This window comes from Sturnira hondurensis, unplaced genomic scaffold (assembly GCF_014824575.4).
Source record: "Sturnira hondurensis isolate 20B ecotype Veracruz unplaced genomic scaffold, ASM1482457v3 Scaffold0006413, whole genome shotgun sequence".
Taxonomy (NCBI): Eukaryota; Metazoa; Chordata; class Mammalia; order Chiroptera; family Phyllostomidae; genus Sturnira; species Sturnira hondurensis.
In genome coordinates, this window is record NW_028079044.1 from 13,104,588 (window position 1) to 13,129,161 (window position 24,574).

General features: G+C 34.8%; 1 protein-coding gene across 5 annotated transcripts in view; it reads right to left on the reverse strand.

Annotated features, from left to right (window-relative positions):
- VPS54 (VPS54 subunit of GARP complex) overlaps positions 1–24,574 on the reverse strand; it is a 104,043-nt gene that overhangs the window by 71,487 nt on the left and 7,982 nt on the right. For 2 of the 5 annotated variants that reach the window (XR_005066767.1, XM_037048026.1), the window contains exons 2-4: positions 5,652–5,807; positions 3,620–3,861; positions 319–397 (exon numbers count right to left, since the gene is read on the reverse strand). Coding sequence is in view for 4 of the 5 variants with exons in the window: in XM_037048026.1 (XP_036903921.1) it covers positions 319–397; positions 3,620–3,861; positions 5,652–5,787 (457 nt within the window). In the remaining variant the exon portion in view is untranslated. Of the gene's footprint in view, positions 1–318; positions 398–3,619; positions 3,862–5,651; positions 5,808–24,574 lie in introns of those variants that run through there. The other 3 variants (XM_037048027.1, XM_037048028.1, XM_037048029.1) reach the window with 3 other exon arrangements.

Genomic DNA, 24,574 nt, shown 5'->3' on the forward strand with positions numbered 1-24,574 from the left:
ACCTTACTAAGAAGATGATCAACTTCTTGAGAACTATTCCTTATTTATGTTTTTTTTAAGCAATGAGCATAGTACCAAGTATCCAGATATTAAATAAGTATTTATTGAAGACAACAGTACCATCAGACCAAAGATTTTTCTCTAAAAGCTTTTAGAAAGTATTGTAATTGTAAGGTATAAAAGTTTCACTAGACATAAAAATCATAGGTAGGCCAGCCAATGAGTTCCAAAAATAAAAATTTTGTTCATTAATATTTGCTCTGCTAGAAACGGCACACATTCATTTATATATTATCTACAAATAGCACATATTCATACCATGAGTATGTAAGAGAGTCCTGTCAAAGGTATCTTTAGGAGGACAGATGTTCTTGCATCTCTCGTGAATCTTCTCTCTCTGATGAAAGGACAATTAAATAATGTGATCAATGCTATATTGCAATATGTATTATATACAAATCATTGTAGTATATCAAAGCAACAACATGTTTCACAACAGAATCAGACATACCAAATTACTTCTATGATTTTTAAACATAAAATCACTAGACTTTGAACTTATATAAATAAGTATGCTTAATAAACTAAATATCACTGAGATGTATGAACACCTATATACTTACACTAGTAAAATCTCCATAAATTTGGAATGAAGTGGGAAAGCAAATGAAAAAATCCTTACTTACAAAAGTCAAGTAAAAAAATAATTTTTTAAAAGAAGAAATGTTGAAAACCAATATAGCTAAGATAGACAGTTATTAGTTGACATTTTGAGTTAAAATATATATATTCCACTCTGATTTCAGATGAAATAAACACTAACAACATTGTCATCTTTTCAGAGATATCATAAATAAGACACATGGGAAAGTGCAATGTGTTAATGAAAAACACTGGGCTAGTAGTCTTCAGAGTTCTGATAGTTTGGTCAGAATCTATACAGAACTGTCTTTCAAAGTGGCTGTACCAGTTTGCATCCCTAATCACAACGAAGGAGAATTCCTATCAGTCTACATCCTTGCCAGCATTTGGTATTGTCAGTGTTTTGGGTTTTTGCCATTCTAAATATTTTTGTAATTGATTTTAGAGAGAGAGGAAATTAAAGAGAGAGAAACATCAATTTTTTGTTCCACTTATTTTTTTAATCCTCACCTGAGGATATGTTTATTGATTTTTAGAGAGAGAAGAAGGAGGGGAGAAAGAGAGAGAGAATTATCAATGTGAGAAAGAAACATTGACCAGTTGCCTCCTGTACATGCTCTGATCGGAGATCAAACCTGGAACCTAGCTCTAGGTATGTGCACTGACCAGGAATCAAACCTGCAACCTTTGGTGTATGGGATGACGTTCCAATCAACTGAGCCACCCAGCCAGGCTGTTGTTCCACTTATTAATGTATTCATTCGTTGATTCTTGTAGGTACCCCGACCTAGGATTGAACCTGCAATGTTTGCTTATAGGGACAATGCTCTAACCAGATGAGCTATTCAGCCAGGACATATTTTTGCCATTCTAACATGTATAGTGGCATGTTTTAATTTGCAATCCCCTGATAACATATGATGAGCATTTTTTGATACATTATTTACCATCGTTGGTGAGATGTTTGTTCAGATCTTTTCCCAGTGTGTATGTGTGTATGTTAAAATTATATACATAAAATTTACCATTTAAAACCAATAATGATCTTGACTATCTTTTCATGTACTTACTGGTCATTTGTATATCTCCTCTAAAGAAGTATCTATTCAAGTCTCAAGGTAGGAATGCTTGATTATTCATTTTAGATCTTTCTTCTTCCCTAATAAATGCATTCAATGCTGTTAAAATTTCCTTCTAAGCTCTGCTTTCACTTCAACCCACACATTTTGATGTTTCTATCAACATTAACTTCATTGATTCTTTCCTCTATATTCCAAGTCTATTAAGAAATCCATCAAAGGCATTATTCATTTGTGAAGTATTTTAATTTGCAGTATTTTCTTTTGATTCCTTAGAGTTTTCATCTCTCTGCTTATATTACCCATTTATTCTTACATGTTGTCCATGTTTTCCATTAGAACCCTCAGCATATTAAACATAGTTGTTTTAAATTCCCAACATTGCTGTCATATCTGTATTTTATCCTGGTACTTGCTGTCTCTTTAAAACATGTGTGTATACTGTCTTTATTATATATTGTAATTTTTTTCTTGAAAGCCACATATGATATACTGGATTAAAAGACCTGAGATAACTAGGCCTTTATTGCATGGTCTTATGTTTATCTGGCTAGGAAGTAAGCTGTTTTTACTGTTTGCTATAGCTACAGGAGTCAGAGGCTAAAATTTCCTATGGTATCCTTGTTTTGGTCTTCCTTGCTGTCTTCAGAGACTTCTTAAACAAAGTCTGACACATGCAAGCCTTTTCATTGTATTCTACTATTATTATACAAGTCCCCTGTTGATGTGATGGTAAGGTATGGGAAAAGGGGAAGCATTCAATAGTCTTTTGATTACATCTCAGTCTTTTAGTAAGTCTGTGCCCCTGGACTGTGACCTTCAAATACCTTCTCAGTTGTTGATTTTAAGTTTGTTCAGATTTTTTCTTTTTGTGAGGACTTGAAGTAAAAACTTCCAACTTCCTTATATACTGAACCAGAAATAATTTTAGCTTTTTAAGAAATTGCCAAACTGCTTTCCAAAAGAGTTTTACCATTTTAAATTCCCATAAATAGTATATGAGAGCTCCAGTTACTACACCAGGGCTGGCACTAGAGTGAGACAAGCAAGGAGCCATGGGCACCTATTTAAGGAGGCACCTATTTTCAGATTCTGGTGCCCCTTCACATTTTACACCTTAGGCACCTCACTTGCCTCATCCTAGTACTGGCCCTGTCCTCCACATGTTCACCAATATTTGAAAAAATATGTGCAAACTTGGTATTTTTTTCTTAAATGTTTAGTGGAATTCAATGGAGAAGCCATCTGGACTTGAGTTATCTTTGTGGAAAGGTATTTAACTACACATCAATTTCTTCAATAAAGGTAAGGCTATTTGAGTTATCCATTTCTTCTTGATAGAGCTCTGGTATTTTGTCATTCGAGGAATTTGTCAGTTCATCTAAGTTGTTAAATTTACTGGCATAAAGTTGTCTGTATTTCAATATCAGCCTTTTAATCTCTGTAGAATCTGTAGTGACGTCACCCCTCTCATTCTTGTTATCGGTGATTTACATCTTTCTTTTGTTCCTAATTTGTATTGCTAGAGGTCTGTCAATTTTATTGATCTTCTCATAAATAACCCAACTCTGGGTTTCAGGGACTTTCTGTATTATTGCTCTATTTTCTCTTTCATTGATTTTTGACTTTGGTGTTTATTGCTTTCTTCTGTTTATTTTCATATAAATTTATTCCTCTTTTCATATTAGGAATATAACATTCTGAAAAATCACTATAGTAAGAGAAATATATTTACATAAATCTAGGCAAAGAATTAGATACAACCCAGTGTAGAATGTATATGAACAACAAAAAATATGTTCCTCAAAGACTATTGGTCAAAATCTATTATAAATCAAACTAAAAGTATTTTTATTACTTTTGACCTGACTATAACTAAGTTTCAGATTAGGTATTACCTGAGAGATTTCCTGCTGATACACTGTAAAATGTTCCTTGCTGATCTGTGGGAGGTAGAATGAAGGTATGACTTCAGTGTCCACAAAGTCCAATCCCCATGTTTTTGTGAAGAAGTCAGATTCTCTTTTTGCTAATCTAGGATCATTTAATGCTGCTGGGAGATTTACTTTGGAATGATATATAGTCCATCTATGTTGATCTGTAACTAGAGATGGGGCAACACATATACTATTTGAATCACCTGCAAAAAGTAAACAAGAAAACTCTGTAAAGTAAGTTCTGTGTATGAAAGTATGTCCTAGAAAAATAAAAATGCTTAAATTCTACATTATACAAAGCAATAACTCTCTTCTATAGCAAATGTTACAATAAAAATTAATCTGATTAAATAAACTTGAACTTTCAGCATCAATTGACAAAGGAGGAAAAAACATGTACAACATGAAAGATATGCAAAATTTGAGGCCTGTAGTTACAGGGTAGGTTAGGTGGTAAAGATCATCTTCTATTAATTCCTTTCCTTACTGTACAATTTATCTTCTTTCAACATCAAAACTCTTCTACTTTCTACTGAAATCTTCTATCCTTAAATATTCCAGTGTTTTTCCCCCATAGGACTGGTCCCAAAACTCTTTATTTGGCTTATTATTAGATAACATAAATGCTGCTGTGACATTAATCATAGAGGAAAGGAAAATATACAGTTGATTCTTGTTACTCACTGTAGTTCTATTCTAGAAAATCACTGAACACTTAATTAGCAAATACTGAACCACTGCTCCTAGTGGAAATGCAGGGTTAGATTCCTGCAAGTCTCTGGTCACAGTATTTTCATCAATTTATTAATACAGAATCTTATGCATGTCTATTTAAAGACTCCTCATGTAATATATATTGTTAATTCATCAACATTGAACTCATGGCTAACACAACTATAACTCAAACCTGAATGAAGCTTATATAACACGCATATTTTCTTTTTAAGATTTTAATTTATTTATTTTTAGAGAGGGGAAGGAAGGGAGAAAGAGAGAGAAACAACAATGTGTGGTTGCCTCTCATATACCCCCTACTGAGAACCTGGCCTACAACCCAGGCATGTGCCCTGACTGGGAATCAGACCTTCGATCCTTTGGTTTGCGGGCTGGTGCTCAATCCACTGAGCCACAATCAGCCAGAGCATAATAGGCATATTTTCTTCATAAGGCACATTATAGCCTTCCTGTGCTTACTAACACTAGAAAGCACTTCAGCGCTACATCTGGGAGCATTTTAAAAAGCAAAATCACCAAAAAAAAGCATAAAAATGTAAAAAACATGGTACTAAATAGACCACAAAGAGGACACTTGTTTATAGCATGCATGGCAGCTGAAACAAGAAGGCAGAGTATTCTTGTTCAGCATCAAGTGGGAATGTGTACATCAGGTGATTTAAATTTTTCACTCCTCTGTGCATGTCTGCAAATGACCACAAATGTGCCAAAATATTGATTTTGGGGTAAAAATAAGTTTTAAGGAGTAGGCAAATTTGCAAATATAAAAATTCCAAATAATGAGAACTGATTGCAATACTTTTTTTAATTTTAAAGATTTTTTTTTTTTAGTTTAGAGAGAGGGGAGCAGGGAGAAAGAGAGGAAGAGAGACATCAATGTGTGGTTGTCTCTCTTGCACTCCCTACTGGGGACCTGGCCTACAACCCAGGATGTGCCCTGACTGGGAATTGAACCAGTGACCCTTTGGTTCACAGACTGGCACTCAATCCACTGAGCCATTCCAGCCAGGGTTGACTGTATGGTGTTTAATTAAAGATCTGTACCTATATTTTCAAAACATTTTTTAAGTTTATGTATATAACTTATTTTATAAAAATGCATGAAAAGAACTACATTCCAATTTCCTAATGTACTTACTTCCAAATTATTTATATCTCTTCAATTTTAACATCTAAAATTTACTCTTTTAAGATAAGTATATGAAATCTGTTGACTCATTTAAAGATAATTCAAATCCTCAAAAAATAAAAGCATTACCTGTGGGTTCCTTGGGACACACATCTGGCAGTGACTGCACAGGTCGAATGTGTTTAGTTGGATCTACCTCTTTTTTAAAGAAAACATCACTGCTGCTTCCTTGAGGCACTGGTGAAGAACTGTGGCTTGAAGCCATTGCATAAAATCACCACTCAACTGAAAATGAGTAAGAAACAAATAATATTCAAGATGCTTAATATAAATCAAAATTCATCTGCAGGGTGGGGCAAAAGTAGGTTTACAGTTGTTTGTTATGGAAAAAAGATATGCAGGTTATGGTTATTACAGTAGCTCTATTAACTCTGTTTCACGTACTCACAACTGCAAACCTACTTTTGCCCCACCCTGTATAAGTATTATGCATGTCACAAACTTCCTTTCAAAAACAAACACATTATGCAAAATCCCCAAGTACATAATTTGAATATTCACTATTGAGTCACTCAGTATTTATTTAGTTTGCTAAGAAAGTTTGTCCTTGTTTAAAAAGTATTCTCCCCAAAGTGACCTACCCTTAATCTTTTATCCAAAGTGCAAAAAGAAAGTAAAGCTGTAACCAATATCTACTAAAAAGGAAAACATTCCATTCATTCAACAAGTATACAGTAATTATGCATTATGGCAAAATGGGTAAGTGCATGGTTTTTTGAAATGTGACTCCCTGGGTTCATATCCCAGCTTCACGTACCAGCAGTATAACCTTGAGGAAATTTATTTAGCTCTTGTGTGCTTTACCTCATCTGTAAAAATGGGGATGAAAAGAGATCCTATCTCATAAACATGTTGTAACAAAGGAATAGACACATGGAAATCATTCAAAACAATGCCTGCCTCAAAGTCTGTGCTCATAAATGTTATTATACTTATTACTACTACATGCCTATCACTATATTAAATGATTATAACAGTATAGTTCTTCAATCTGCCTGAAATTAAGTCATCAAAACACTAATAAGTAAAATACCAGTTAACCTATGTCTACATTTTTTATTATGTACTGAAAGAATTTGTGGGCAACATAATATAGATTACAGTGTTGGGTAAAACTTTACAAATAAAGCAGTACATAAACTGGATACTGAAAAACATGTAGTACTTTATTATTAAAGAGCAGATAATCTTTGATTGCTGAGTATATCTATCAAATAGCAGGCATTCAATAGTTTTAGTGAAGGAATAAATTACTGGATATAAACAAAAGCTTACAGCTGAAAGGAAATTTAAAGATCACCTAATGATCTTTAAAAAGAAAAACAACAGATCACCTAGCCTAAGTTTCCCTCATACTGGATGGAGGCAAGTATAGAAAGACTAAGTGGTTTACAAAGATATATATGGTTTAACAAGAGTACAAAAAAAACACACAAAACCTAACTTAGGAAATCTGGTAAATAGAAAAATAAGAAGAAATAAAGAGCAAAGACATAAGGCTAGAACCAGTAACAAAAAGCTCATCCACTCTAATTTCCCTCTAGTATGGCAGAAAGCTAAAAATTACATTTCCCAGACTTCCTTGCATGTCTGTCCCAGTCCTTCTAATACAAAGGAGACATTTCAATTATGCTACTGAAACCATAAGAAACAAGCTACTAAGAAAATAAACAAAGATAAATAACTTCTTCAAGGTACCTAAACAGAAAGCAAACAACAGCATGAATAAAGGTTAAGGGACATGGAATCATAAGACTGTGTAAACTGACCTGGCTAGTGTGGAATGTTTGCACTGGGAAGTGACAAATAAAGGGCAGACACATCCACAGTATAGCTAGACTATAGTTGGTTCTCTAAGCAATAAGGAACCATAAGCATTTTTTTTGTCCTGTGGACTTTTGCAATTTGGTGAATTGTATAGTACAAAGGAATACTATGGTGAAAATATCTTGGAAAATTAATCAGGGCTTTGGTTTGGAAGGCATCATTGGCTTGCTGCATTTATATCCACACACATTAAGCATATGGTTATTTCTGTATAAAAGCATTTGCATATTTAAGAGAGAAGAAACATCTAAAGGACAGGAAACACTGTATGCCACAGAATACTATACATTCAGCATTTGGTGAAGACAATTCTAAATTATGCATTAAATATGTTTGACTTTTTTTGTTAATTTCATCAAATAAAATGGCTAATATAAACACACTTTGACACTTTAAGTGATAAGCTACAAATAGAGGGTCCTGCAGAAGTAAGGCTTGCTCCAGCATGGTTGTGGTTGGTACGGTATGTGAATGTCTCGCACGAGATGGATGGCAATTTGAATATTTCACCCAAAACATCATATGGTGTGCTTGAGTGTGACATTGTTATGTTACAGAATTACATGCTTATGATTTTGTCATAAAAATATTTTGTAATAAAAAAGGGGAGTTATTTCTGCCAGACCCTGTAAATAAGAAATGTTTTTATACTGAACTCCCATTGCTTGATATCTGGTAAATTAAATACCGATTCCAACAATAGTACATTACAATTTCAATTTATTCTTTTTACCACCATGTTGTTTTTATAGCAAAAGAAATCCTGAGTGCCATATTAGAAAGTTAGAAATACTTAGGGAGATGGGAACTTGTAGAAAAACATTTTTAGATTCCTAAAAGTTATTTCTGTACCTGGCAGGGAGGGAAGGGGAGTAGAAGGAACACTTTATTTACTCATTAAAGATTCTGAATTAGAAAACATGCAGATTTTCTATTTTTTCTTAAATGCCTCTTAATTCTTCTTATAAAAAAACAACTCCCGCCATAAAAGGATTATGTAAAATTAAGGGGTTGCCTACATAGGTGAGCCCTAATTTCCAATCATTTGACTCTCCATTCCCTTCACCATCCTGCATTTATTAAGATCTTCCCACAGTAAGAACCAAACTTGTATTAATGACAACATAACAAGTATGCTGTAGATACTTGGTAAGTGCAATCACTAGTAAAGAAAAAAATGGGTTTATTTATAAGACATGGATGTATAAATAAATACAGCAAATTCACATGGCCTCTAAACCAAGTTCAGGAAAATAAATCATCTTTCAATGAAAGGCTAAGAAACAGAAATGAGGAATCTTAGTAAAAAGTTTCAGTGTAAACAAAGAATAGGCCCTGACTAGTGTGGCTCAGTGGATTGGGCTTTGTCTTACAAACCAAAGAATAGTCTGTCTATCTAGGCAAAAAAATTAGGAAAAATAAAAACAAAAAAACACAGAATAGAGGAAGAAGGAAAGTTCTAAGCACTAAATGCAGGTGATAACCTGATTTCTAATACTTCCATTTATAACCACCATCTAGAAATAAATTTGGCATCTTATCAATAGTCACCTACAATGAAATCTATAAATAGCTCTACCCTCACATGGTAATCTCATCATAATTACATCAATGCCATACTCAAATACTATCTTCTCTGGAAGCCTTTAGTTTCTCATGAGTTTCCATTTTTGCACCAATCGTAATGAAATTCCAGTTTTCATATAAGCCTTCCCTATTAGACTGTGAACTTCTTGATGTTTCAATTCTCCTGTGTATTCTACATGCCTAACACAGTGCCTGGCACACAACTGCATCTAACATATTTTGCCATGTATAATGCACGCCCATATATAATGTGCACTCATGTTTTTGGCCCAAACTTTCAGGAAAAGAAGCTTTCTTTTTAATTTTTTAATTTGATTTTTTATATATATTTAGAAACAAAACCAATGATCACATCCCAGGGTATTCTTTTGAATATGAGTATTGTTATTGTTCCCTAGAGTTATACTTTTAACTCATAAGCATATATAAAAGAATTAAAAACATTTATATAGATATGGAATTAGTACTACCTCTGTGTAATGTACATCCCCATTTTTCCCTAAAAAATGTGGGCAAAAAAATGCACATTAAACACAGCAAAATATGTTAGTAAATATTTTATAAATGAATAAATGGGTGGTATGTAAAACAGATGAGAAGAGAGACATATTAGACAGCTAGTAATAATCCTCAAGTGAGTAGATAAGAGCATGAGCCTGGCCTGTTAAGGAAAGAAATGATAAACAGATTCCAAAACAAAGAATTTGCAAGGATGAGTAAATCAGAAATATTTTCTTTCTTGTTCAAAATATCTTTATATGTTAAAAATTTAGCCCTGGCCAGTGTGGCTCCCGGATGGTGTAAATGCCTAGGTTGTAGGTTCATCCCCGGTCCAGGAGCAGGTACTGGTGTGAACACATTCAACCCCAGCACCAGATGCATAGAATCCCTGATCCTGGCACAGATCCCCAGTCTGTGAGTGTAGGAAGGCAAGCTGATCAATGCTTCTTTTGCATTTCTCTCTTTCCCTTCCTCTCTCTCTCTAAAAAAGCAAATTAAAATGTCCTCAGGTAAGGATAAAATCCATAAATAAATAAAATAAAAGTTTAGCCTTGTTCAGTGGCTTAGTTGGTCAGAGCACTGTCCAGTAACTGAAAGATCTCAGGTTTGATTCCCAGTTAGGGCACACGCCTAGATTGTGGGTTTAATCCCTGGTTGGGGTGTGTGTACTGTAGGCAAATGACTGATGTTTCTCTCTTTTTTTCTCTGTCCCTTCCTCTCTCTAAAATCAGTAGACATATCTTTGGATGAGGATTAAAATAAATAAATAAAATAATAATAATACAAGTTTAGTTAAAAGCTTCTATTAAAAGGGCCTAGAAGGAATGTCACCCCAGAAGCAATGAACACACCAAGTGCTCAGACCTTGGTCTCTAAATACTATTCTCCACAAAGAAATCACAGTCCTTTGAGATCTGACTCTAAACTTAAAGCACAGAAAGAACAAGATGATCCTGGGAACTCTTAGTGTGTTGGAAAGCAAGGAAATGCTCACAGACCACTAGGGTAAATCAAAAGGACAAAGGACCAAATTAAAGGGGCTCTGCTGTCACAACTGAGAGAATTTGAGCACTCAAGAAAAAAGGGAGGAACGGAGGGAGGGAGGGAGGGAGGGAAGGAAAGGGGGAGAAAGGGAGGGAAGAAAAGGTAAGAAAAGAGAAAGGGGAAGGGAAGGAAGAAAGAAAAAACAATTGAGTGTAACATATTAAATAAATAAAAATTAATGAATCCAGAGTGATACTTGAGTAGAGGAATAGATGAGGAAATGGGGGTGTGAGGGGGTGGGTTCAGATGGGGAAAGGAAAATTCTTCTTTACAGAAGAATGACAGTAATAAATGCAGAAAAAAAATTACTGAATTAGAAAGTCACCATTTTGTAACCCCCATATGTAAAATCTGATCCAAGCAAAAATTATCGACGTATGCTAAAGCCAGTAGGTGACAGGTTGCTCAGAAACAGAAAACTCACCTGGTGTCAGAGTATTATCCCACAGATTACTTAGCAATGCGAAGGGAAAAATATATCTTTAAAATGGAAAGATCTGCCCTGGCTGGTGTGACTCAGTTGGTTGGAGTATTGTCCCATAACTGAAAGGTCACAGGTTCAATTACCAGTCAGAGAACATACCTAGATTGCAATTTCAAACCCGAGTCTGGGTGCATATGATCCCCAGTACAGGTGCATACAGGAGGCAACCAGTCAGTGTTTTTCTCTGTCCCCTCTTCTCTCCCCAAAAGCAATGGGGAAAAAAATGTCCTTGATGAGGATAATAAATAAATAAATAAATAAAATGGGAAGACGTGGCTGTCACTACCTTAACTAAGTCATCAAACTTGGTATTATTAAAAAAATAGTAAGACAACTTGGTACTTTGTGACTCATGAAAAGGCAATATAAAATAAATATTACCTATGAAACATTTGCACCAAAAATGTTTAATTCAACCTACACAAGCCTCTAGACCAGGTGTTACGCTTTTTGGTCCTGGGGATTCCTTTGGCAGTCTGGTGAAGTCTACAGACCCCTTCCCAGAATAATGTTTATAATGCATAAAATACATAAAATTACAAAGGATAATTATACTGAAACATAGCTATCAAGCTATCTTTTTACATTGTAATATAGTAATAATTTTGCTTTTTAATGAATGCAAATCTTTCTAAACAATGAGCATAAATATTTTGAGATACCTGCAGCAGTTTAATGTGAAATTTCTGCTGGTGACAGAGTTATAGGTAATGCTAATACCCTTGTGAAGAGCTTCCTAAATTCATAATCAAAGGAAATGCTAAAATCCAGTTAAGCATGATTTCTCAGCCATAGCACTACTGACACTTTGAGCTGGATAATTCTTTGTTATTTGGGGTTCTCCCTCTGTACACAGTAGGATCTTTAGATCCATCTCTGGCTTCTATAAACTTGATGCCAATAGCACTCACCTACCTGGTTGTAACAACCAAAAATATCTCCAGACAAAGCCAAACATCCCAGGTGATGGTAAAAAAAGAGAAAAGAACAAAATCACCCCAGTTGAGAACCACAAAGTTAAAGATGTAATTTTTTTCCCCATCCAAAGTTCACAGACTCCCTGAATTCTATTCACAGACCCTATGGAATCTGCGAACCCAAGGTTAAGTACCCCTACTCTAGACCTACTTTCCAGTCTATAGGAAACAGTCAGAAATAGGATTGTTAGGTTAAACCACAACATGGAGAAACAATAAAAAAATTGAGAATATGAGACCTTATAGAAGAAAGCTGGTCTGGACACTTAGATCAATGTCATTTTTTAAAAGTGGAAACCATTCTATATTGAAATAAATAGACAACTAAAAGTGGTATGTGAGCCTTGACTGAGTCCTGGTTCAAAAAGAAAAGAAAATAGCTCTAATACATTCTTAAAACTGGGAAATTCTGAACATGAATTTTTAATTAGTTTTCTTAGGTGTATTAATGGTACTGAGATTAGGGGAAATGTCTTTATATAAACTTAGGACATGAATACTTAAGTATTTAGGAGTGATTTGACAAAAAATACACAGATAAAACAAATATGACAACATTTAAAAATGATTAAGGGAAGTATATATGAGTACAACATGTTCTACAACATGTTTTCTCTATGTTTTAAAATTTTCCAAATAAAATGTTGGAGAGAAGAAACTTTACATATTTGTCAAATGTTAAATAAGTAAATAATGTAAAATATGAATATCAGAGAAAAAGAAAAATATTCAATTTGTAACTGTTAATCTACCTGAAGATGGCATTATTGTCCAACTTGAAATACAGGAGAAAGAAATCAATAGATTTCAATGAAATTTTAATGTTGTGGGAGGAAAATATAATATATTAAAACTGGAATTCTGTAAAGGCTGAAAGAGAAGGCAGCTGAAAGAGAGAAACATTTACCACAAGCATTACCCAATACTGTGCAAAAAATTCTTCCCTTGCTTCTACACTGATATAGTAACTACTTACAGAGAATACTGGAATTAAAATATCATTTACAGTCAACTGTGAACTATCCATGAAACTGCCCCTTATAGGTAAGGTAATAGTAAATCTTTCTAGTTTTCCTCTACCATTTCAACATATACAAAACACTTTAGCAGAGTGGTTAGTAACTAATCATTTATTTCCCTTTTCCTGTTTTTTCAAAAGTGATATCCTACTTTAAAAACACCCTACTTTATAAAATCTAAACTTGCCTGACCTCTATTATGCTTCTGTCACACTGTGGTCCTCTAACTGGTCTGCTTCCAGTCTAAACCATTCTACATGTTGCTTTAGGATTAAATCTAGGAAGTTTTAATTCTCTTATACTTCAGCTCAAAATTGTTTAACTTTCAGACAAATGTCAAGCTTTATAGGCTGGGACTCAAGACTTTCCACAATCTGATGCTTATCTTCCTTCCTAGCCTTATTTCCTGTTACCCACAAATAATGTCAATTCCAGACAGGATGGTCTAACTGTGTCTCTAATCCATCATGCTATCAAGGCCTCCTTAATAATCATACCATCTTTCTACTTACCTAATGCCTCCTCTCCCTTCAAAAGTTACTTTAAATATCATTTCTAGATTATATATCATAAGAAAACAAATATGCACATACTCCAAAATATTAAGAAAAATAATCCCAGCATTGCCCTGGCCAGGTGGCTCAGCTGGTTGGAGCATCATCCTATATACCAAAGGCCGTGGAGTTAATTCCTGGTAAGGGCAAATACCTAAACTGTGGGTTCAGTCCCCAGTTAGGGCAGGTACAAGAGGCAACCTCTCCCACATCCATGTTTCTCTCTCTCTACCCCCACCACCCCCACCACCCCCACCACTTCTTCTCTCTCTAAAATCAATAAACATATCCTTGGGTAAATATTAAAAAGAAAAATCTCAGCATTATTTTAAGAGTGAAAAAGAGCCACAATCTGAAATAAGGAGCTGGTTAATAAGCTATAGCACAACCAAACAATGGACTATACTGCCATTAAAAATAGAACTGCAGCCCTGGCTGGTGTGGCCCAGTGGATTGAGTGCTGGCCTGTGAACCAAAGGGTCACTGGTTCAATTCCCAGTCTAGGGCACATGCCTGGGTTGCAAGCCAGGTCCCCAGTAGGAGGCACATGAGAAGCAACCACACATTAAATGTTTCCCTCCTCTCTTCTCCTTCCCTTCTCATAAAAACAAATAAATAAAATATTTTTTAAAAAGTGCAGACCATGCACCCATCAGGAGGGCTACTATAAAAAAAATCAGAAAATAACAAGTATTGGCAATGACATGGAGAAGCTCTGCTGGTGGGAATGCAAAATAGTACTGCTGTTATGGAAAACAATATGGCAGTTCCTAAAAAAGTTAAAAATAGAATACATGATATAGCAATTCCACTTCTGGGTATACACCCAAAAGAACTGAAAGCAAGGTCTTAAGGAGCTACTTCTACCCCATGTCATAGCAACATTATTCAAAACATCCAAGAGGTGGAAAAAACTTTAAGCATCCACTGACAGTAGAATGGATAAACAAATGTGGTATATATACCCAATGGAATATTATTATTAAGCCTTAAAAAAGAAATTCTGACATATGCTACAACATGGATGAATGTTGAGGATATTGTGATAAGTGAAATAAGCCAATCACAAAAAGACAAATACCATATGATTGAATTTACATGAGGTATTTTATTTAAGTACAGGCATATCTCAGATATATTATGGGTTTAGTTCCAGACCACCGAAATAAAGCAAATATTACAATGAAGTTACGTCAAATCCTTTTGATGGTGGAGGGACTTGCCTTCAATTTACAAAAACCACAACATCTGTAAAGCACAGATGTTAAATATTACTGTCAGTTACATGCCATCCCTGGAAAGATTAGCAAATTTGGAAGACTTTTTTTGTTTTAAAAAAACACATAACAATTCTTAAAATTTGACAACTCTTTTGAGTGCTGTTATGTATGGCTATGGAAGAGCTTGTATTAGAATAGAATTCAGCTCTGCACATTGTTGTTAACTTATAGTTCCATTATTAGTGTTATCTTTCATCCAAGATGTGATTTCCCTATGGAATCATTTTTAAGTTAATTGGACATTATGTGAGAGTTGATTTAGTTAAAACTAGATAACATAATATATAACTCAATTAACTACTCCTGTAAATTATATCACAAAGATTAACTAAGTGAAGGATACAACTATTAATCTCGTGTGCCTGCTCAATTATTTAAAACGTGACCATCTGATAAATGAACATATGGACTGACTAAAGATGCTGGTTATCAATTCTCATACTAAATATTAGTAAAGGTTCATTTCTTTCTTCTGCAGATTAAAAAATGAATATTTTTATTCAGCTGTGTGGAATCTTACCAAGGAGTTTGGACTTTCTAATCTGCCTGTGATGAGTCACTATAAACTTTAAGACACTGGAGTTGAATACATCACTCCTGGAGAATATTAGTAAGGAGGGCCATGTACAGAATCTAAGGCAACTCCAACATTTCTGAAGACAGAAAAGAAAGATATAAAGAAAGACTGTGATAAAGACAAGGAACATCCTTAAAGGTGGGGGAAAACAGGAGAGAAATATCAGCGCAGAGTCTTCAAATAAAATAATAAAGAAAAATAACCTCTTCCCCTGGCTGGTATAGCTCAGTGGATTGAGCATGGGCCTGAGAACCAGATGATCGCAGTTCGATTCCCAGTCAGGGCACCTGCCTGGGTTGTGGGCCAGTTCCCAGCAGGGGATGCACAAGAGGCAACCATACATTGATATTTCTCTCCCCCTCTCCTTCTCTTCCCCTCTAAAAATAAATGAATAAAACCTTAAAAAAAGAAAAGAAAAATAACCTCTTTTAGATTGGTCAATTAAGAAGTGATCACTCACATCAGAAAGCTATGTCATGTCCAATAGTGGCGGTAGAAGTGTGACTGCAGCTGAGGTGAAAAAGAAGATGAGGAAATTAAAAAACAGTACCTATTATTTCAAGAGACTCAATATGAGATTGAAAACAGAATTCATATAGCTATATATAATGTATAAAAAGGTATACAACAAAAATTTAACATTTTTGCCTAGTGGCCTTTCCTGACCTCTATATCTAAGCAACTTCTCCTCCCCTTTATCTTTTCCCTGTGCAACACACATATCCTGTTATTCTTCACCACTAGCATTATAGTGTGTGATCTTTGTAGCACTTTCTCAAGTTATAACTGATTGTTTATTTAACTGCTTATTTCCTGTCTTCCCCACTATATAGTAAACTTATATTTGTTTCACTCACCTTCCTATACCACACCCAGCACAGAGTCAGCACTCAGTAAACTTTAAGAATGTTCAATGAATGAATGACTATCATGGAAAAAGAAGTAAACACATACAACCCATTAACAATGTCTCATACAGGATCGTGTACATTCAAAACAATCTTAAAACCCAAATCAAAAATACATTCATTGCTTATTTTTATTATATCATCTGATTTTCTAAAACTTAATTCTAGATCTTTACCTTTCATGTAAAACAGTGTAATATAATGGTTAAGACAACTAGCCACAAAATGAGTTAGATCTCAGTGACTTATTATTTGTGTTACCTCTTCAGTGTTAACACTTCTAAATCCCAGTTTTCTCATATGTAAAATGGCACAATAACAGTATCTTCCTCATAGGAATCTTTTAAGATTTAAATTAAATATAACTTACATAATCTATATAAGTTCATGACACAATACTTGGCACATAATAAACATTCAATACATAATTGCAATTACTTCTATTTCTTATTATAAACATCTTAAGTATTCATACTGGCACTATTCCATACAAAGTTTTAAATTAATTTCAGCATCAGGATCCTGAGCCTCCTCTACTGGTGTTCTTTGCTTGAGTGCCCCTAGTTTGGGGAGAGAGGGGGAGAAGAGACAGTAAACCAGTATGGGCAGGTATAATATAATATCAGAAAAGTAGTGAAGCATAGGACACTGGTCCTCAAATCCATACCAGTAAAAGGCAAGAAATACAGAGTCCTCGAAAATTATGATAAAAATTTTAAAAATGGTGGTCTAGAACAGAAGCAACTTTGATGACACAAACCGTGCTTGTAGGAGAAAAGGATGAGGAGGAAGAGAGGCTAGAAATAAAGCATTGGAAGACATTTAAATAATGGTCAAAGTTGAATCCTTGGGAATGGCCTGGATGAGATAAAAATTAAAATCTCTGAGTTGGATGGGACTTAATGTGGCTCAACTTTCTACCTAATATATGAATCCTTTCCACTAGGGGTCTTTCTGCCTCCAATTTAAAGTCTTCTTCAATAATGGAGAATTGACTACTTTAAAAGCAGATTATTGCTATAAAACAACTATAATTGGTTTAGGGAAAAAAATTCCTTATAGTGAACAGAAACCTGCCTCTGTTCAATTACATTACAGGATTGACAGAGTAAATAATTTTAGTCACAGGAAAGTAATATTACAAAGGGAGAAAGTGAGGGGAAAGCAGGGTAATGAGCACTCAGAGCTTGCAGTAGGACAAATACATTTAAGAGAGAAGGAAGAAAACAACCAGAAATACCACCCTTACAGGAGCCAAAAGAAAAGTGTACAGAAGGAAAGGGTGAACAGTAGTGTCAACATGTTGCAGAGAAAGTGGTCAAGGAAGTTGCTAACCTCAAAAATACTGGATTAGAACAAATTTAGGATAGTGATTGGGACAGAAGCCATACCACTTGCGGTTAACTAAGTGATGAAGTAATAAAGGCAACAAGATCAACATCTCTTGATGGTGAAAGAAAACAGACTAAGAGTTGAGCAAGACTAATTTAGGCCATGGGAAATCTGAGCATATTTATAGGCAAACAGCAAGAAATCAACCAAAGAATGAAATTAAAAAGGAACAAGAAAAGAAAGGTGGTGGAGAAAGGAAATGGGGGAGAGGAAAAATTTAGATATACACAGGAATAGAGGCAAAAAGAGACTAATCAATCATACCCAGGAACTATGAGGCACCTTAGGCTATGCCCCAACTTGAGAGAGACAGGACTTTCTCAGGCAACAGTGAGAAAATAAGCAAGATAATCCAGGACAATTGACTTCCATCCTACTGCCCTGCCTAATGCCCTTATTTGGGGAATGAGGGGAATCAGATGGGATTTGGGCAAACTTGGACTGCCTCACTCCCGCTACTAGTTCTAAAATTGCTGTAATATCGTAAGATCAAGAGTGCATTGAAAATATGTTATCACTAAAGAAGAAAGAATGGCAGGGGACAGGGAACCAATGGAAAGACAGTAAGAAGATTTATGTCATCACTAATATTTGACTAAATACTTATACAGTTCATAACTGCTTGCTTTCATTCAGCTTATTTTGTTGGTCTTCCTAACAATCTAGTAAGAAACACGTTTTTAAATGAATCGGTGAATGAATACATGATCCTCATTATGTGGATGAGTGTACAGGTAGGTTCCAGTAACTGGTTTCAAGTCCATTTAGTTAACTGTGAAGATAGTATCTGCCTTCAGATCTTCTGACTCTAAATTCCATGCCTCTGTCTCTATTCCACATTGCCTCTCAAAAAAACAAACAAACAAAAAACTAAGTTACTTCGCTACTGCTTCCCATACATTTCAGGCACCCAACGCTTTCCTCTTCTTTTTCTCCTTAAAAGATTAACTATTGATCCAAAAACATTTACACTAATAAATAATTACCATTGATGTCCATTTTTATGTTAAAAACAAATGACAGCAGCCCTGGCCAGGTGGCTCAGTCGGTTGGAGCATTGTCCTGTACACGAAAAGGTTGCCAGATTGATCCCTGGTCAGGGCACATACCTAGGTTTCGGGTTCCATTCCCAGTTAGGACGCTTATAGGAAGCAACTGACCAGTATCTCTGTTTCACATGGACATTTTTCTCTCACATCAATGTTTCTCTCTCTCTCTCTCTAAAAATCAGTCAACATATCCTAAGATGGGAAAAATGAATAAATAAATAATATTTGATTGTGATATAAATTTTTTGAGATGTTCTTTTTAGGTTCAAAGAATTTTATAAAATTAGGACTGCTAAAAAATTGTCCTTCAAGTAAAGAGACACTATACGTTTTCATCAGTAGAATTTAAATACAGTATTTTCTTAGCAAAGAGATTAATTCTTGAGCTGCAATGTGGAATAAATATGCTACTATGGACCACCATTTTAGCACTCTCAACAGGAAATGTGTCCTGAATTTTAAATAATTGACTTATTAATGAAGTTTTATAATGTCTAATTGTATTTTGAAAAGATACAGATAAAGTAGAAAATATTTTTACACTGGAGCTGAACAGAGACAGCATGTTTTTTATACAATGGATTTAAGTTCAGTAAAAAAGAAAAATTCAACACTCAGTACTACTTTTTAAAAAAATATTTTATTTACTTATTTTTAGAGAGAGGAGAAGGGAAGGAGAAAGAGTGGGAGAGAAACATCAATGTGTGGTTGCCTCTCACGTGCTCCCTACTGGGGACCTGGCCTGCAACGCAGGCATGTGCCCTGACTGGGAACCGGACCAGTAACCCTTTGCTTCACAGACCTGTGCTCAATCCACTGAGCTACACCAGCCAGGGCTCAATACTACTTTTTTAAAAAGCAAACAAAAATTGGCAAACTTGAATTCCCCAAATTTATAAGTACTGATATATGCAAGGGAAAAAAACCCTAACTGTAATGTCCTACTAGGGACTGATTTGATAGAAATCAATGGAGATTATTTTTTTAATCATAGAAATTTAAATATCTCGAATATCTTATATTCTAAGAAGCACTTTCCACAACACTTTTGGAATTTTAAGAGCCAAGTTCTGAAAAGTGGTATAATTAACCTTCTTTCATTTGGCATAGTGACAACAATAAACTAATACACTATTTAGGTTTAGCACCTGACAAGAATCTAGTTTAACCACAATGTTTTAAAAGTACTTTAAATTTTTTAAAAATTGCCCTGGCTGGTGTATCTCAGCAGATTGAGTGCTGGCCTGTGAACCAAAGGCTTGCCAGTCAGGGCATATGCCTGGGTTGCAGGCCCAATCTCCAGTTGGAGGCATGCAAGAGGCAACCACACATAAATGTTTCTCTCCCTCTCTTTCTCCCTCCCTTCCAACTCTGTCTAAAAATAAATAAATAAAATCTTAAATAATTTTTAAATCATGTATTATATACATTATTGGTTACAATCTCAGTGATGAAGCTAAAATTTAAACAGAAATATCTGGGCTTTCAAAAATGCTAACCTATTAAGGCTATCATATAAATAAGTACTTGTCTAGTCATTGTGGCATTAAAAGAGTATGGAAGAAGCTAAAGGAACCCAGAAAATAAGAACAAAGTTGTACTAATATAATTTGCTTTTCCTTACATTTTCATTTGACATTTATGAGACCCTATGCCTTGTAGTAAACTCTGAATACCTGTTTCTTGAAGTTCCCTATTTATTTTGATTTAGGGACAAGATACAGATAATCTTTGCTAGGACAAAAAGTATAACTCTTTGTAATTTTAAATTTAAATTATTTTAAATCACTATAAAATAAGTAATATTTCATGTGTGACATCCTTATCAGAAATAAATTTTCATAAATACCCTTAAAATAATATATGTATGAGTTTTAAATCTAGATATTATTCAAACTAAAAGCAATGTTTTTTCCCAAGCAGTCATCAGACTTAAAACACTAAATTAACATTAATAGAGCAGCCACTAAAATTAAGAGTCATAGGCCTAGAACTGGTTAATAAAATTGTACTGTGATAAAAATCTGTCTCTAGCATGTAAAAAATTCAATGAAAACCAAATGTAACTTGGATGCTTTATTTTACTCTTTTGTGACATTGATATTACTATTTTACTTATGACATTTTTGTCAAACTGAATCAGATTAGAGCACTGGTATTCTGTTTTTTGTGTCTCAATCAAAGATTAGCAAATATATCCTAAAATGGCTCATTCACAATAATTGGAGGATACATAGATCTTAAATATTGAAACCATTAGTCACATTAAAATGCCTACAAAAAGATTAAATTTAAAATCAGTATAACTGACCCAACCATGAAAATAGTTACAGGAAATTGTATATTAATATATTCATAAGAACAAAAATAAGAATTGGATTATCTACTTTTTATTTTATCCTCACCCTGAGGACATGCTTATTGACTTTAGAGAGAAAAGGGAGGGAAAGAAAGAAGGAGAGAAACATCAATAGGCTAAGAATCTGCAACCCAGGCATGTGCCCTGACCAGGAATGGAACCTGTAACTTTTCATTTTATAGGACAATGCTCCAACCAACTGAGCCACCCCAGCCAGGGCTAGATTATCCACTATTTTGGATTATCCCTGCCTTGTTTCTTCTCAGAGTAGAAATAATCTAGTGTTACCAGTTTATCTTGGTCAATAAAATATATTTTAAACCTAGGTCCCCTAAAGGGAAGGGTCTTCAAATAATCTAAACAAATACTACTCTATGAATATTAAGTAACAATAAAGACAATGCTTTCAAGGAGTTTTCTTTTTAGAGAAAATAAAGCAAAAAGCTAGAAACTCATCTTCAATGAGTTTAGGGAAGTGGTTCAGAAATGAAAATATTCAATGTTTAAATTTATTTTCAGAAATGAAAAATATTAAATATTAAATGTTAAATAAGGTACAAAGTAAATCACTATAAAGTTCATTATTACTATAATCCCAAGCCAACAAATTAGCATTTTAAGTAATAACTGATTGACATTACCTCTATGCTCCTGCCTCCCCACTATTTGGGTCTCTTAGCCCAGTTTTGCCTTATTAGCTTCTCTACTTAGCTTGGATCCAGTGGTCAATTATTTCAACAGTCTCCCTTATATCTTCAATTATCTCCTTCCTCATCTATCTTCAATATAATGTCTTTGCATTGTTCCTGGCTTGCAGAACACTGCCAGAGAAAGCTTATGTAAAACGTGAAAAATATAAATTTGTAAGTTCCAATCTCACATGAAGCCCTGCTCAGCAGTCCTTTCACTTATTATTGAAAAACCCTTCTCTTTCCCAGAGCCCACAGTACTTATAACAAACTTTCAGCATTCTCATGCCCCCTAGCATACCTTCATCAAGCCCATGCTTAAAAAGTAAACTTTTTACTTTATACACTTCCCCCAAATAAAGTCCTCAGATATGATCTGTATATCTGCAGATCCAGATATACCAAATTCTCACCTATACACAACTCCCAACTGTCCTACACACAACTCCTAACTGCCTGAGATACAATGTGTCTACTCTTTTCCAGGGTTAATTCCCCAACCAGCTAGCTGCTCTTGATCTCACTTCTTCTCACTTCATCTGAGACCTTGTTTTATTAATTACTCCCTAACCCCAATTTTCTATCTCATCGGCCCATCAAAACCAAGTTCAAGTAGTAAATTAAAGTTCTCTCCCTCAATCTTATCTCCTCCAGCTACTATTCTTATCTCCCCTTTATTGATAAACTTTTATTCTCTCTTTGGTCTACCTCCTTAGCAGTGTCTTCTATCTCCAACACTCACCTGGCTCTGAAAAAGGTAAAGAATAACCTGATTTTTAAATTCAATTGCTTATATTCAGTCTTCATCTAACTTGACCTCACTGCCATCAAAAGTCAATGAAAATAATAAATGTAGACAGAATGAAAAAATTATAAACTCACCATTTGTAATCATACAGTACAATGAATGACTCAAGCAAGAATTATTAATGGATGCTAAAACCAGTGGTTTAAAAGGTTGTCAGGAACAGGATATTTACATGGCCACAAAATACCATCCTATGATTATTTAATTAAACAGTTAAGAAATCTATCAGTTCCCACCTTACCAAGTGACCAAGCTGGAATCACACCAATAGGGGAACAGACTTATATGCCTACTGAGGTGATAAAGTGGTAGGTACACATATCATCTGTAGGATATTCTTGCCAGGAATATTTGACCAGAATCTAATCATGAAGAAACAGACTAATTCAGAATATGGAATATACTTGAGGATAAATGCCTTGACTTTTCAAAAGATAAACCAAAGAAGAGAGGGAGACAATGGGACTAGTCCAGATTGAGGGAGACTAAGAAACATTCCAACCCAAACATACAAACCTTGATTGAATCTTGCATAAGTTTTGTGGGGGGAGGGCAGCGGAGGGAGCTATGAAGAATTTGGGGATAAATGAGGAAATGTAAGTATGGACTATACGTTGAATAACATTGTTGATCAACTGTTGTTATTTTTAGATGCCATGTGGTATTGTGGTTGTGTAAGAAAATGTCCCTGTAGTTGGAAGATGCATACTTATGTATTCAGGGGTGAAGCATCATGATATTTACAACCTGTTTTCAGGTTTGGCAACGTGTGTGTGTGTGTGTGTGTGTGTGTGTGAGTGTGTAGGTCTTCACTCTACTTTCCTTTTGACTTTTCTGTGGATTTCGAGTTTTTCAACAATGATAATAACAAACTAATGAAAGTTTACCAAGAACTGAAGATACACAGAAATGACACAGACAAGTGGAGGGGAGGAAGAGCATGACAAGAACACTCCAGGAATAAGAAACAGTGTAGAAAGGCTTGAAGGGAAGAGAGAGCCTATTGCCAGAAACTACAAGTCAAATCATTATTTCTGAGAAAGTTATATATTTGGGAGGAGGAGGGAGCTGTGGAGAATCATGAGGCTTGAGAGATAAGTTGAGAAAATAACAAATGAATGTATAAATGTGTTAAAGGAACAGGGATTTCATCTTAAGAATAAAAGTCACACAAATAATTGCCCTTTAGAAAGATCACTGATTATAGCACAAAGAATGGATTAGAGAAATCTAAGACTAGAAAATACCAGACAGTAAACTTGCAATAATTTACTTGAGAGATGAGTGTAGCCTGAACTCAAACTCAGATAAACGGTGGAGGAGATGGAGAGTATTACATAGATTTCAGATCCTTCTACAGTCCTAATCTTTTTTCGTTGTCCCACACCCAAATTTATAACTGCCTCCTAGACATCCTTCAAGTCTCACAAGACACCCAAAATTCAATACATCCAAAACTTAAACTCATCTACCACCTTTACCCCTTTCACCTGCCAAAAACTTTTTCCTTCTCTAACTCAGTGAATGGCAACACCAACTTATAGTTTCCCAAGCTGGAAACCCTAGAGCCTCTGGGCTCCCTAACCTCTCTACATTCTTCCATTTCTATAGCAAGTTAAACTACCCAGTGGATTCTACCTCCAAAATTCATTACAAATCCATGTCTTGTTCCCCACTGCAACTGCCATTGCTCTAACTCAGAACTTTATTTGCAGATTAGACTATGGTGAGAGTCTCCAACCAAAAATTCTTCTTTGGTCCTAACCTCACTCAACTTCAGAATCATCTTTCTAAAATTCAGATCTGATCAGGTCACTCTCTTTAAGTATTCTTTTTTTAATATATATATTTTATTGATTATACCATTAAAGTTGTTCTATTCCCCCCCTTCATTCCCCTCCACCCTGCACACCCCCTCCTCCACCATTCTTCCCCCC